The 14,628-nt window shown below is 42.3% G+C and overlaps 2 protein-coding genes across 8 annotated transcripts in view; one reads left to right on the plus strand and one right to left on the minus strand.

Moving 5' to 3' along the window:
• Window positions 1-14,628, plus strand: part of LOC137412267 (USP6 N-terminal-like protein) — a 1,021,586-nt gene that overhangs the window by 223,509 nt on the left and 783,449 nt on the right. The window lies entirely within an intron of this gene.
• LOC137412240 (DENN domain-containing protein 5B) overlaps window positions 1-14,628 on the minus strand; it is a 135,437-nt gene that overhangs the window by 21,788 nt on the left and 99,021 nt on the right. For all 6 annotated transcript variants that reach the window (XM_078769783.1, XM_068097503.2, XM_068097493.2 and 3 more), the window contains 4 exons: window positions 14,388-14,472; window positions 11,846-11,974; window positions 1,662-1,783; window positions 1,403-1,548 (listed from right to left, as the gene is read on the minus strand). In XM_078769783.1, the coding sequence (XP_078625909.1) occupies window positions 1,403-1,548; window positions 1,662-1,783; window positions 11,846-11,974; window positions 14,388-14,472 (482 nt within the window). The remainder of the gene's footprint in view (window positions 1-1,402; window positions 1,549-1,661; window positions 1,784-11,845; window positions 11,975-14,387; window positions 14,473-14,628) is intronic.

Consider the following 14,628-nt stretch of genomic DNA (forward strand, 5'->3'; position numbering starts at 1 on the left):
GATTCTGACCGGTGGCAGAGCAGTGCGCTGATTCGCTCAGAGCAATCACGTGATGTTCCATCCCCGCCGCCAGTTGGCTTCACTTTTCACGGAGTATGAGCGTTCTATATATTTTCAATTCAGTGCGCCCGACTCGCTCACGTACTTGATTTGTGGCATAGACATGGCCATTGGGCCTTCACGGTGTAATTTGTGCGAGGCTTTTGTCCGAGTGAGCTTGAGTCGAGAGGGCGAATGTACGGGTTGGGAATGTACGCGTCTCCCTTCCCCCACCCGGCAACGCCGGTACTGGAGGGCGTCACAGGATCGGTGAGTCTCCAAAATCCGCTTCGTGCTGTTGCGAAGATTCAGGACGATGTCGCGATTGTTGTGCTGCTCTCCGACCATGAGAACTGCAACGTCATTGTTGACTGGCCCTCCCCTTCCCTCCCCCCTCCGTCTGCCCCTCCCTCTCCCTTCCCCCTCCACCCTACCCCCTCCCTTGGGCCTGGGCACCTCACCATCATAGAATCCACTATGAATTCTTCATTGTACCAGACGGTGCTTGAGAATAATGTAAGGCCATCTGTCAGAAAGTTGAAGCTCAACCGAAGGTGGACCTTGCAACATGACAATGACCCTAAACATACCAGTAAATCCACCAAGGAATGGCTGAAAAGAAAGAAATGGAGGTTTCTGGAATGGCCAAGTCAAAGCCCGGATCTAAATCCCATCAAGATGTTGTGGGGGGATTTGAAACGAGCTGTGCATGCAAGAAACCCCTCAAACATCGCACAGCCGAAATAATTCTGCATGGAGGAGTGGGCAAAAATTTCTCCCAGTCGATGTCAGAGACTGGTAGGCAGTTATAAGAAACGCCTACTTGAGGTTGTTTCTGCCAAAGGGGGCAATACCACCTATTAGAGCCAAGGGTGTACTTACTTTTTCCACATGCGAAATTTGCATTTATGTTTATTTAAATTATACAATGGACAACAAAATGTAAATGTTTCATGATATTTGTTATATTATATCACCTTTATCTATCAATATTGTTGAAATGAAGATCAAATAGCTGTATGTTGGAATATGTTGAAAAAGTCAAAACTTTACATGGGGTGTACTTACTTTTTCACGTGACTGTATATATATTTATTTATACATACATACATACATACATACATACATACATACATACATACATACATACATACATACATACATACATACATACATACATATATATATATATATATATATATATATATATATTTGTGCGTTGTTAAAATCATGCTTCTCCGTTGTAGAGCAAAATGCGTGAAAATTGATGTAGCGTGAAAAATTCCACTTTTACAGTATACCACTATTGCAAAAGACAAAAGTAGCCCACAAACTCACCTCAAAGACTGCATAGATATCTCACCTCAAAGGTCATTTGCAGGACATTTTTGGGGACCTTTAGCACCCCCGTGTCACCAAGCTCTCCCGAAAGACAAATCCAAGCATTGGCTGTTGTCACGGAGCCCCCGAGTTTCTTACTCGGAATTATAAGAACACGGTAAGGCATCGCTGCACATCAGGAAGGATATCATTTTAAGATAAAACAATGTGGTATTGTAAAAACAGATTCATCAAACGCTCTCGAACAATTAGTGATATACTGCCAATGGTTGGCCACTCACACATGGAGGTGAAAGCATTCGTGAAGCACGAGTACTCCACTGTGGTAAAGGATAAGAGGTGATACAGAAACTGTTCTTTCTCATCTTCACAGCGTAGGAATGCATATCGCTTGTAAAGTTTCCTGGAGATTACATATAAAGTCACATGGTTGGCCATTGAATTGCCAAAATGATTTAATTATGTCCACTCCAAAGTCCAAAGTATGTCCATTCCACTCCAATTAAGGGGCCAAGTGGGATAAAATGCAGGGTTTTACACGCCATCAAACAAATGCACATATCTACACTCACAGACAAGCTACCCCCCTACAAACCATACATCACTGGAAAGCTGACAATCTGGAGAATACAAAAATTGAAGAATTGAGACAATACACCTTCAAATAAGGAAATTACATTTATTTTCCTCAACACAATTGAAAATTTACATTTTTGCATTTTATCAGCAAAATTGTAACCCCATACAACTAACTCAGGCAATCTACTTTTTTTCCTCAGTTTTACATATTATAGGGATGTCCTAATATTTCAATGATGGCTTTTCTTGAAATCAGTTTATTTCAGCTGCACACTGATTATTTTTTGTAGAAACAGAAAAAGGTGACATTTTACTTCATAATTTTTTTTTAAGTAGGGGTATCTCTAAAAGCCATCATTAATTCACTCAACACGTCAAACCTGACATTCTGACCAAATTTGAAGAAATTCTGATGATTAGTTTTTGAGTTATAACAAGTTTATGAATATTCATGAGAGCACAGACTATAGAGTTTGCCAGTGTTTTTTAAACAGATAGAGTATTTTGACATGAAAAAATTAAAATATATATTTTACTCAAATTTTACTCCGCTCGGCCCCTTAAGTCCACTCCAAAGGTACTACACATAGACTGTAATATAAAACAGAGCATGGAAATTTTCTGCCCTCTATTTAATTTAAAATGTTGTATTTCTCAAAAAGTACATACACACATCAAAACGTTTGTGCAGTATGCACACATAAAACAAGTATGTGGCCTTAATCGTTGTTCAGTCTTCAAATGTATACCAGAAGGCTGAAGCCTAAAAACCTAGGTGTGAAGCCTGAGGCTTATAAGTAGTGACCAAAATGGTGAATGCATAAAAAAAAAAATTCAGGCTACAATTGTCGAAAACGCCCAGGCGCGAAGCAACCAGTGAAACAGCCCTTTCTCGCTTCCACCGCTGAACGCAACGCGGCTCCAGCACCCCCAAAAATCACTACAGTGCAACAACACCCCCTCCTCCAACATTTCAAAGGTTCACAGAGCTCCGAAAAGTTCTCTTCACGAGTGCACACGAGAAAAAGCGACCACACGAGACAAAAGCCAGACCAAGAGAGAGAGAGCACAAAAGACCAAGAGAGAGCCAGAGACGCTTCTTCCTCTTGATAAAAGTTATCCAAATCTCTCTCTCTCTCTCTCTCTCTCTCTCTCTCTCTCTCTCTCTCTCTCTCTCTCTCTCTCTCTGTTTCCCTCTCAGAAGTGCACAGAGCAAAAACTACCTCCTTCTCCAAGCGCATGAACCAAACGAGAGAACAAAGACCTAGAGAGAGACTCTTTTTCTTGCTGCTCTCGAACCTTCTAGCTCTGCCGTCACTCTGTCCAATCGCCGAGCTCTCTCGAAACACCCCATGGTCTTGCTTGACTAATGACGAACTTCGGGGCGTAGCCTGCCGGCTTGCTATCCTCTGGAGGCAGAGTTTATTTGCCAATCGGCTCTGCCTACTTGAAGGGGACGATCGTTGTTATTGTTGTTGTAACGAACGTGAGTTTTATGGCCAGTCTTGAAAATGTAAAAACGTAGGGAAAACCACAGGGAGAAATCACAGACTGGGGAAAACTAACTTTAATCCCTACCTAGTTAACATAGCTCCACCCCCCGTGTGAAAACACATAAACAATCTTAAGCTCCAGTTTCCCTACTTAATACATCAAGATGTCTCCTACGCATCCACGGTCCATGCTATCCCTATACAATCCTGTCTGTACTATGCTATCTCATCATCTACCTCCACAAACGTAACACGATTATATATACATTACAGTGACATGCATTTCTCAATGAAAACAATGATGAAAATAATAGCTCCAACATTTCTTCCACCAATCAATTAGGAAGTGCCAGCTGCTTTTTAGATGGTGGATTTATCATGTTTCACTGGAAGCCTGCATTCCACCGCTGTTGCATGCTAAGAATTTCATTCATCCAATTTATGTGAGCACAGTCTGTATTTTTTTTTTTACGATAAAAATCACACATCACATGTTATAGACTGAAGACTGGTGAAATGAGGATAAAAGCCTCAAAACAAGAGAAATCTAGAACGGCACTCGGTAGAGCGCATACCTGCGCCAGGCTGAACAGTTTATGTTTTGTATCCCACTGATAGGCCAGATCTGGATTCGGACCTGAACCAAAATCGGCTTGTTCTTGTCACCAAACCAACTCGTCCACCTAGTTTCGTCATAACTCACCCATAACTTTTTCAAATATCATGTTATATATCGCTTTTTGCCCGATCTCTCAATGGTGAAGAATCACTTAAAAATCAAATAATTATCATATCTGAATCCATTTTCAGATCTTTACCAAAATCGAATCAATTCGTCCTTGTCACATACCCAACCAAACCATCAAGTTTCGTCCAAAGTGGTCCATAACTTTTTGAGATATTGTGCTATGTATTGTTTTTGGCCCTATCTCTCAATGGTGAAGAATCACTTATAAAATTCTACAAGCCGGATCCGAATCCGGATCTTCACCAAAATATAACCATTTCGTCCTTGTCACATACAATACCTCTCTGCCAAATTTAGTTTGAATCCATCCACAACTTTTTGAGATACCTTGTTCACAAACAAACAGACAAACAAGAAGACATCATGCAGACCACGATACTTGCCAAATCCACCCCTTCCCCCCAAAAAACGGGTTGCCATTGATCAATCAAATTGTCCATTTCATCAAGATTAAAATTGACTATCTTGATCAAAGCTCGGGCAAATTAGACGATAGGGCATGTGGTCCTAAGAGCTTGTTTTGTGGTCTCCATCTCCCGACTAAATAAAACTTATTTTATAATTAAGTTAAATATTTTTTATGAATTATCGTTCATATTCCCGCGTCATCGGTTGGAGCATTTTGTCGAATTTTAGGTTAGAATAACTAATATTTCGTCGGTAAAATAATTATCACGATCTCGATATTTATCCAATCAAATTGTACGTTTCATTTATCAACGTTGCTGCGATTTTTCATTTATGCGATTGGTCCGGAAAATATCAACATGGGCCTCATATAGCAAAAGGAGCCAATCAGCAACATCGTACGAGAGTGCTGCGGTACGGCGAATAGCGGGTCACATGTGTAAACAGATGTTGTTTGGTGAAAAGTATCGGTGAAAATGGCATCAGTTGGTGTCAAATTTGGTGTAAAAAATAGGTGTTATGCACATGTTCCAGGTGCCGGTGGTGATATTGTGCCATTTACCGAAAAAAGGTGGAGAACATTCTTGAGTGCTGTAGATATTTGGAGCGATTTGGTGGGAAACCAGGCCGACTTAGCAAGGTCTTTCGTCCGCGATCATGGTCTACACTGCAGCGCATGTGAAAGTGCATTGCCGGTCCCTGAAACTGGGGGTTTCCACGCAGTGTGTTACCGGTATTTCACTGATTCTACCAAGCAAAAACGTGCCCAAACTGCTAAACAGAGGCATCAGAATGTCACCCAATCATCCGGTAAGTTTAAAAGTAGCCTACAAATACATCACGAATGAGAAAATTGCATGTACAATCACGTAGGGAGGCCTATGAAATTGGGTCAGGTCAGTCCCAAATGTTGTGATTTGTGTAGTCTACATGAATCGTAAAATGTGGGACTTTTGTTTTTACATGTAGTAGATCGATGTATACACTTATGAGTTTAATATTTTGTGTTTGTTGTATACAGAACTGGATCCCTCTGCATGTTCTTCAAGCGGAGACATAGACAAACATACATCTGCTACATCTGATGCAAGACACTTGCGTTCCACTTCTAACATTGCAAAACAGCCGACTAAATCTTCTCACATCTTGCCAACAGTTTGTATCGTATGCAGGAGTGGTAAGACATTTCAGGATTCAAGAGGCAGAAAGCAGAAAGAACCATTGACGCTTTGTGAACAGATTGATGGAGGCAAGCTTCGACTAGCTGCAGAGGAAAAAGATGACAAAAATATTCTTGTTCATATCAGAGATCGTGACTGTGTAGCTATAGAAGTCAGATATCACCGGAGCTGCTACAAGGGATACACAGACTATTTGAGAAGATCTAACCCTCAACATGTTCATGCAGCTACAGAACAGATATATTCTCAAGCATTTGACAGTTTTTGTAACTATACAATTGACCAGAAAATTCTGAAGAACAAAGAGATCTACCGGCTTACGTCATTGAAACGTATCTTTGATAAGGCAGTAAAAGACATTGAAGGGAAGGACTCGTCCAACTACAAAACCCATAGCCTGAAACAAAGAATCAGAAGGAGATATCCCCAGCTTTGCTTCATGCAGCCCAAAAGAAAATACCAGAGTGAACTGGTATACATTGACACCCTATCAGCTGAAGAGCTTGTAAGGGATACGGTCACCTCAGAAACAGACACAAATACAACCGACACAGATACAGCTGATGCTGAGGAGTCTCCACCTCCAGTGAAATGGCCAAAACAGTGCAACAGAAGACAGGTCGTACCTCAAATATCATCATTAAGAGAGCGTTATTCAACAGCCCTAGATCTGAAGAATGCTGTGATGGATACAACAAACTCTACAACTCTTCCCTGGCCTCCAACCTCAGGTGACTTAACCATGGATGCTGCCCGCCAGATAGTTCCAACCATGCTATACAACTTTCTTGCATGGGTTGTTGGAGCATCTGATGATCCAGAGGGTGTAAACCGTGTAAAGGTTGGTGATGTGCAAGACCATCGAATATTAACCATTGCCCAGGACATCATCTACCTAGCTACTAAAGGCAAGACAATGTTACCGAAGCAGTCATCTCTAGCAATGGCGATACGGCATCTTAGTGGATCGGCACAGCTAATAGGCTTACTTAATGGTTTTGGCTATAGCATTTCGCACACCAGTGTTCTCGAGCATGATACTGCCTTGGCACAGCAAGAAGTCCAACGAGGTTCTAGAGCTCTTCCATCGTGCTTGCAGAAGTCTGTCTTCACAACTCTCATCTGGGACAACAATGATTTTGGGGAGCAGACACTTTCGGGAAAAGACACAACCCATAATACCAACGGCATAGCTGTGCAGCATGCAGAGATTCATCAGGATGCAGATGCACATTCTACACTTCCACCAGTACAAGGAGTGAGAAAGACAAGAAAGCGCTCACTACCAGCACCACATACAGAGGTGGTTACATTCAGTGGTGAGAAGAAGTCGTCCCCGAAGGCATTTGCTGGCAATATGAAGCTGGAAATGACACACTATGAGCCAACTTTATATCCTCACAAGAAGAAAGATGCCACCTTCTACATTACAAAATGGCCACAGAAACGTCTTCTTCCTGCTTGGACTGGATTCAATCAGTTACTGACATCCAGCATCCCACCAAAAGCAACCATTGCATACCTTCCTGTTGTAAATGCTAGTCCAACTGATCTGAATACTGTGAATACCATCCTCCATCGAAGCATTGAAATAGCAGACCAACTGGAGCTCCCGTCAGTTGTAGTAGTGATGGATCAGGCTATTTATGCCAAGGCCCAGACAATCAGATGGCAAACACCTATTTTCATGGACAGAATTGTGATAAGACTTGGGGCATTCCATACAACCATGACAGCTTTGGCGTGTGTGGGAAAAATATTTCAGGATGCGGGATTGCAAGATGTCCTTATTGAATCCAGTGCAGTGGCACCAGGTTCTGTGAGCGGTGTGATGAATGGCCACAACTACAACAGAAGCATCCGCTGCCACAAACTTATGGCAGAGGCATTACATCGGCTTTGCTGGCAAAGCTTTATGGAGAGTGTTCCTTTGGAAATGCAAGAGCAGTATCGAGATGTGATTTCATCATTACAATCATCATTCCCAGGCCAGTATGTGCAGCATGTGGAAGGCGCATCCTTTCAGGCCATGATGAATGAATATGACAGTTTCATCACAGAGGGGAACAAGAATGCTACCTTTGCTTTTTGGAACTCCTACCTGGAAATGATAGAGGACATCCTCCTTTTCATCAGGGCTACACGGGAAGGAAACTGGCACCTTCATCTTGCTGCAGTTAGGGCACTCCTACCGTGGATATTTGCCTATGACCGAACCAACTACTCACGTTACCTCCCAGTCTATTGGTTTGAGATGAGCCAGCTACCTACTTCACATCAGTACATCTACAAAGAATTGGTCAGTGGACACTTTGCTGTTCAGCGACAAGATACTCACGGGTTTGCACAGGTAGCTTGTGATATGACGATCGAGCAAACGGCGAATAGAGACTCCAAAACAAGAGGTGGGATCAAAGGGTTCTCAACCAACCAACGAGCTACCAATCGTTGGATACGAGTGCACCATCAACGAGCAGCGATAACCAGACAATGTGAAGAGATGGCTGGCAAAGGGCAGAAATCTTCAAAAAGGGCAGACCTTACCAACAGTCGAATGACTAGGGATGAAGACGACGTAAACAACATAATGAGTACCATCACGAGCATGACGAATCCTTTCGAAAATGACCCGGAAATGGATGCTAATGATCTGGTTCACTTGTCATCTGGAGTCATTGCACCAGATGATGTGTATTCTGACCTCATGACCGCAAAAGTAAAGGGCGATGAAGCTTTCGTCAATTTTTCTAAGAGCCGCTTGCAAGGTAATGATGTAGACCTGAACAAAACGCTGAAGAAGATGAAACTGAAAACATTTTCAGATGCAGGCAAGCAAACCATCAAGGTTAAAGGGAAAGATGTTACTTTGAAAAGTGATCGTGAGTTGTTGGCAAGGCTGGTCATCATTGGCAAAGTACGAAAAGTGAATCTCAAAAGCATGATGACATACTCGTTGCGCCCGTATCCACCAGCCCTTGCGACTTATGAGGGATGCTTAGTTAAAACTAACAAGGCGAGGCTGCTACACTACCTAGAAAGTGTACCTGAGAGTTCCCCTGTCGTGGACCCACCAAAGGGAGGCGTATGGGTAGTTGATGGCATGGCATGGCCATGCTTCAGCAAATGAGTTCAAAAGGAATGCCCGCAAGCATGGGTCAACTGGCGGAAAAAATTCTGAGACAGTTAGTCTAATAATTTGTCCGTAGCCCGGTCCCCCTCTTCCCTCCCCCCTCTCCCCTTTACCCCCCTCTACCTCCCCTCTCCCCTTTACCCCCCTCTACCCCCTCCTCTCCCCTCTACCCCCTTCTCCCCTCTACCCCCCCTCTCCCCTCTACCCCCCCCCCCCTCATCGTTGTGTTTTAGTACCACATCTCATCTCAGGGCCATCATCCACATCTCATCTCCAACTCTGTACACTTTGTAACAGACACGTATCCATCGATCAGTATTAAGGGTGCTGAGAGGAAACGACGGGCAGCGAGTGGTTCCCAGAGGATTAAAATATCCAAGGCAGACCAACCTGTACCTAAACAATGGAAGAAATATCTGGCAAACAGCTTCAATAAGGAACAGCTAGTTCACTTCTTGTTCAACCATTGGAGTACTTGTGGAGAGGACAACTTTAAGGGCATCACACTGTATGTTGCACATGGCAAGATGTGTCATTCCATCACACCAAGAAATGGTACCATCAGCATTGAAGAAATACCGCAGCTCCATTCCACCCAAGAGGAGGCTGACACAGGGATGCTCCTACATGCACATTACATCAGCACCCAAGGCATCAGAAGCATCATCATCAAAAGCCCAGACACTGACGTGTTTGTTATTGGTGTGGCACTTGTATCGCACCTTGTGGGTTCCCAGTTGTATTTCCACACTGGCAGAGACGACAATGTACGTACCATTGACTTACAGGCCATACAGCAGGAGCTTGGAGATGACATCGCAAAAGCCATCATAGGTCTCCACTGTTTCACAGGATGCGATTCTGTAAGTTCCTTTTACGGCAAAGGGAAAACAAAAGCAATCAAACTTCTCACCCAAAATAAATCCTTTTCCCATGCGTGTCAAATGCTTGGCGAGTCTTTCTCCGTAACAGACGAGCTTGTTTCTTTACTGGAGGACTTCGTTTGCAAGCTTTACAGCCAGCAGGAGTACAGTCATGTCAACGATGCACGGTATTCTATGTTTTCAATGGCTACAAGAAACGAAAGTGTCATGCCACCAAACCGAGATGCCCTCATCAAACACGTACAACGAGCCAACTTCCAGGCAGCTGTTTGCAAGCGCAGCTTTGACAATCACCCAGATATCCCATCACCAGCTGGACATGGTTGGAAATTGATCGATGGCAGCCTCTCAATAAACTGGATGGAAATGCAACCTGCTCAACAGAGCATTCTTGAACTCTCACGCTGCACCTGCAAGAAGTCCAAGTGCAAAGCATCAGATGCAGATGACCAGTGTTGTGTGTCTTTGGGGCTATGTTGTACAGAACTGTGCGAGTGCAAGAACTGTGACAACATGCATGTACGCGATGACGATGCTGAAGAAAGTGAAGAAGAAATGGATGAAGTTGGAGATATCTGCTTCGATGAAGAAAACTTTGAAGAGGAAGAATCTTTTTAATTGTAAGGAAAACTTACTTGGGATTATAACTCTGGAATACCTTTCGCACCTATTCACTGATAATAGAATAAAGGGCAATTTGTACATGGTGCAAAAAGGGTATTCCAGAGTTATGCCTTGCCTTGTTTTCAGAATGTGCACTCATACATTGTATATCAATTAGATGTCAAGTAAAAGTTGGCTGCATGAAAGACAAGCACGTGGTATGGTTTTTAAGTAAACTTGACTTTTAAATATGTTTATTCAGCAAAGCAATGGGTGTATTTTAATTCAATCTAAAGGTTGCTATTAGATTTGGGAATTTTTTTGTGCTTAAATGAAAAGATCTCATGATAAACATGAAAATACATGGTTGTTAGAAGGAAAAAAATATCAGTTCAGTTTTGTTATTTTCCACGTATTCATCAACCATTTGTTTAAAAAAAAAAAAAAATCTAGTGAACGTTATTTTTGGGGACAATAATTAAAATAATAAATTTTGAACAATTCCTGTAAATGTTGGGCCATAATGAGGATCATAATGTGTAAAGAAACCATTTTAAACAGCATATCTGTTGCTCTCACTTGTTCCCTTTTAAAAGGCACTACTTGTTTGATGCATTATTTTTAGGCGGGAATTACTAATTAATGCTCCACTTTTGAGCGTGGGAACAAAGGGGATATTGATGACATGCAATACCTATATTTTAAGACATAATATATGTAGTTCCAATGTGGAGACCACAAAAAGCACTTTCTGAAGGGATTTTGACTACATGCCCTATAGTCTAAATAGGATGAAAAGTGACGATTTTTCAGATGAAAATTGATGATTTTAGAAGTTTGACCTAGAGTTGACATTTTGACCTCCCAAATACATGGCTTCCCAATTCCATGAAGCACTATGCAAATACTGTTAAAATTTCAAGTCAATCAGATGAAAAAATTTTATTTTGGAAGTTTGACATTGAATTGACCTTTGACCTTTTGACCTAAAATTAGTTGGTTTACTATTTTATTGACTCAATATACAAATGCTGTGCAGTTTTCAAGTCAATCGGATGAAAAATGGCGATTTTAGAAATTTGACCTCCAGATGACCTTTGACCTCAAAATCAATAGGCTTCTGATTTGTGACAACCTCTATAACTTGGTGAAGTTTCATGACGATCGGTTTAGAATTCAGACCTGTAGGAGAGTGACAAACAGACAGACAGACAAACAAGCAGACAAAATAACAAACGCAACCGACCAATATACTTGGTGGCGGAGACAGACAAACAGACAGGGGTGAAAACATAACCTCCATCCACCTTCGGTGGCGGAGGTAATAATTTATGTGTATTCAATCAAGTTTGAGTGACTGAAATTCAGGATAATATGATTATTGCTGGAGATAGGCGTGGAATGATCTGTGTGGTCCATAAAAAATATCCTTCACATACTTGGTGAGATCTTGGTCAGAGAGAAGTTGCTTGAGGTGGTGTGAAAGAACTTTCTTCTCCATAGCCAGTCGTGTCCAGGCTCGTGCACGCCCAACGTCTGTACGGATCTCACTCATGTTCTGAATGTGCCTAAAATACAAAATGTACATTTCTTTAGGCTCAGCCTTAAAGCATCCCCTTTAGCAGTTTTAATCACACAACTTGGACAATAACACGTTTTAAAATGTTGACATTTAATTGTAATTCCAGGGTACATCACTTTGCAGAAATAAAAAGAGAAACACCAAGTAAAGAGATACAGAGACTTCAGAAAGTATTCACACCCCTTGACTTTTTCACATTTTGTTGAGTTACAGCCTGAATTTAAAATGGATTAAATTAGATTTTTATGTCACCAATCTACACAAAATACCCCATAATGACAAATTGAAGACATGTTTTTAGAATTTTTTTTTACAAATCTTTTGAAAATGAAATACAGAAATATCGACTTACCTCTGCTACCGAAGGTGGATGGAGGTTATGTTTTCACCCATGTCTGTTTGTTTGTTTGTGAGCAGGATTTCTCAAAAAATTTGGCCGGATTCGGACGAAATTTGGTGGAGAGGTTGGGTATGTGACAATGACGCAATGATTTCGGTTTTGGTGAAGATCCGGATCCGAATCTGGATCAGAGAATTTCTAAGTGATTCTTCACCATTGAGATATGGGGCCAAAAACGATATATAGCATGATATTTCAAAAAGTTGTGGACGACTTATGACAAAACTTGGTGGATGGTCCGGATCCAGATGTTACCTAGCAGTGGGGATGCAAAACGTAAACGGTTCAGTCTGGCAGAGGTATGCTCTCTCTACCGAGTGTCGTTGTAGTTTACAGAAGTATTCAGCCCCTTCCCTCACTTCGCCCTGCACCCTGCCTCCCCTCCCCCCACGGCAATACTTCCGGGAGGTCTTTGGCAGTGACTACAACTTTGTGTCTTATTGGGTATGTTTGTATCAGCTTTGCACATCTGGATTTGTGGAGTTTTTTCCCCATTCTTCTTTGCAGATTTGCTCAAGCTCTGTCAAGTTAGATAGGGAGCGTCGGTCAACAGCATTCTTCAAGTCTTTCCACAGATTCTCAATGGGATTCAAGTCTGGGATTTGGCTGGGCCACTCAAGGACTTTCACGGTCTTGTTCTGAAGCCATTCCAGTGTTGCTTTGGCTGTATGCTTGGGGTCATTGTCCTTTTGGAACGTAGATCTTTGCCACAGTCTAAGGTCTTTTGCACTCTAAAGCACTTTCGCCTCAAGGATTTCACTGTATTTGGCTCCATTCATTGTTCCCTCAATCCTTACAAGTCTCGCAGTCGCTGCTGCTGAAAAGCATCCCCATAGCATAATGCTGCAACCACCATGCTTCACGGTAGGGATGGTGTTAGATGGGTGATGAGCTGTGCTCAGTTTCTGCCAAACGTAGCACTTCATATTCAGGCCAAACAGTACAATTTTCGTCTCATCAGATCACAGAATCTTTTGCCCCATGCTCTCACTCTTTCACGTGCCTTTTTGCAAACCCCACGCATGCTGTCATGTGCCCTTTTCTCAGGAATGGCTTCCCTCTGGCCACTCTCCCATAAATCCTAGATTTGTGAAATGCTGCCGAGACAGTTGTCCTTCCGGCAGGTTCTCCCATCTCAGCCAAGGAACTTTTGCAGTTCTGTCAGAGTGGTCATTGGGTTCATAGTCACCTTCCTGACCAAGGTCTTTCTTGCCCGGTTGCTCAGTTTTTAGTCACCTCCCTGACCTGATTTGATCAACTGCATTGGGTTCTTAGTCACCTCCCTGACCAAGGTCTTTCTTGCCCGGTTGCTCAGTTTGGTCAGACGGCCAGCTCTAGGAAGAGTCTGGGTCGTTCAATATTCTTTCCATTTCCTAATGATGGAACTCACTGTGCTCTTGGGAACTTTCAGCATTCTAAAAACTGTTTCATACCCTTCCCCAGATCTATGCCTCCTCACACTTCTATCTCGGATTTCTACAGACAATCCCTTGGACTTCAACTGGGGGACCTTATATAGAAAGGTGTGTTTCTTTCTAAATCATGTCCAATAAATTGAATTGGTCACTGTTGTATTCCAATGAAGTTGTAGCCTGAATTTGAATGATGAAAAAATAACTAAAAATGAAAAGCTGAAATGTCTTGAGTCAATAAGTATTCGCCCCCTTTGCTGTGACACTCCAAATTGAGGTCAGGTGCATCCAATTTCCTTTGATCATCCTTAAGATGTCTCTACAACTTGATTGGAGTGCACCTGTGGCAGATTCAATTGATTGGACATGAGAGAGAAGCAGAGATATTGCCAGCACCTTGAACAAATTCTAAATTCTTGCCATCTTTAGTCAAGTGTTAGGCCTTCGTGAAAAGACTTAGGCCACAAATGTTTCCCGGCTGAGCCCAGCCAAATAAATTATCAGTCCAAGAAGAGGACTGGACAGGAAACTAACATAGCGATATAGAAAGTCGAGACAGGGAGATGGACTTGCAAATAAGGTCATACCTCATGTCCTGGGTTAAAGAAACTTTCAGGGAAGGAAGAGAAGGTGTCGCATCAGTCTTCCTCTTTTCATGACCAGAAACGAAATCTGGATTGAGAAGAAAAAGTACAATATACCCAAGAGGGAAAATCAAAAATGTCCAAAAGCAAGAAGGAATTGGCAGAGATGTTACTCATTTGCGACGTGTTTTCTTGCCTGTGTTTCACATTATACCCAGTAGTGTGGGTTTCCTGGTTGGGTGGA

Source organism: Myxine glutinosa, chromosome 1 (assembly GCF_964187855.1).
Source record: "Myxine glutinosa chromosome 1, kmMyxGlut1.1, whole genome shotgun sequence".
In the NCBI taxonomy this organism is placed as follows: Eukaryota; Metazoa; Chordata; class Myxini; order Myxiniformes; family Myxinidae; genus Myxine; species Myxine glutinosa.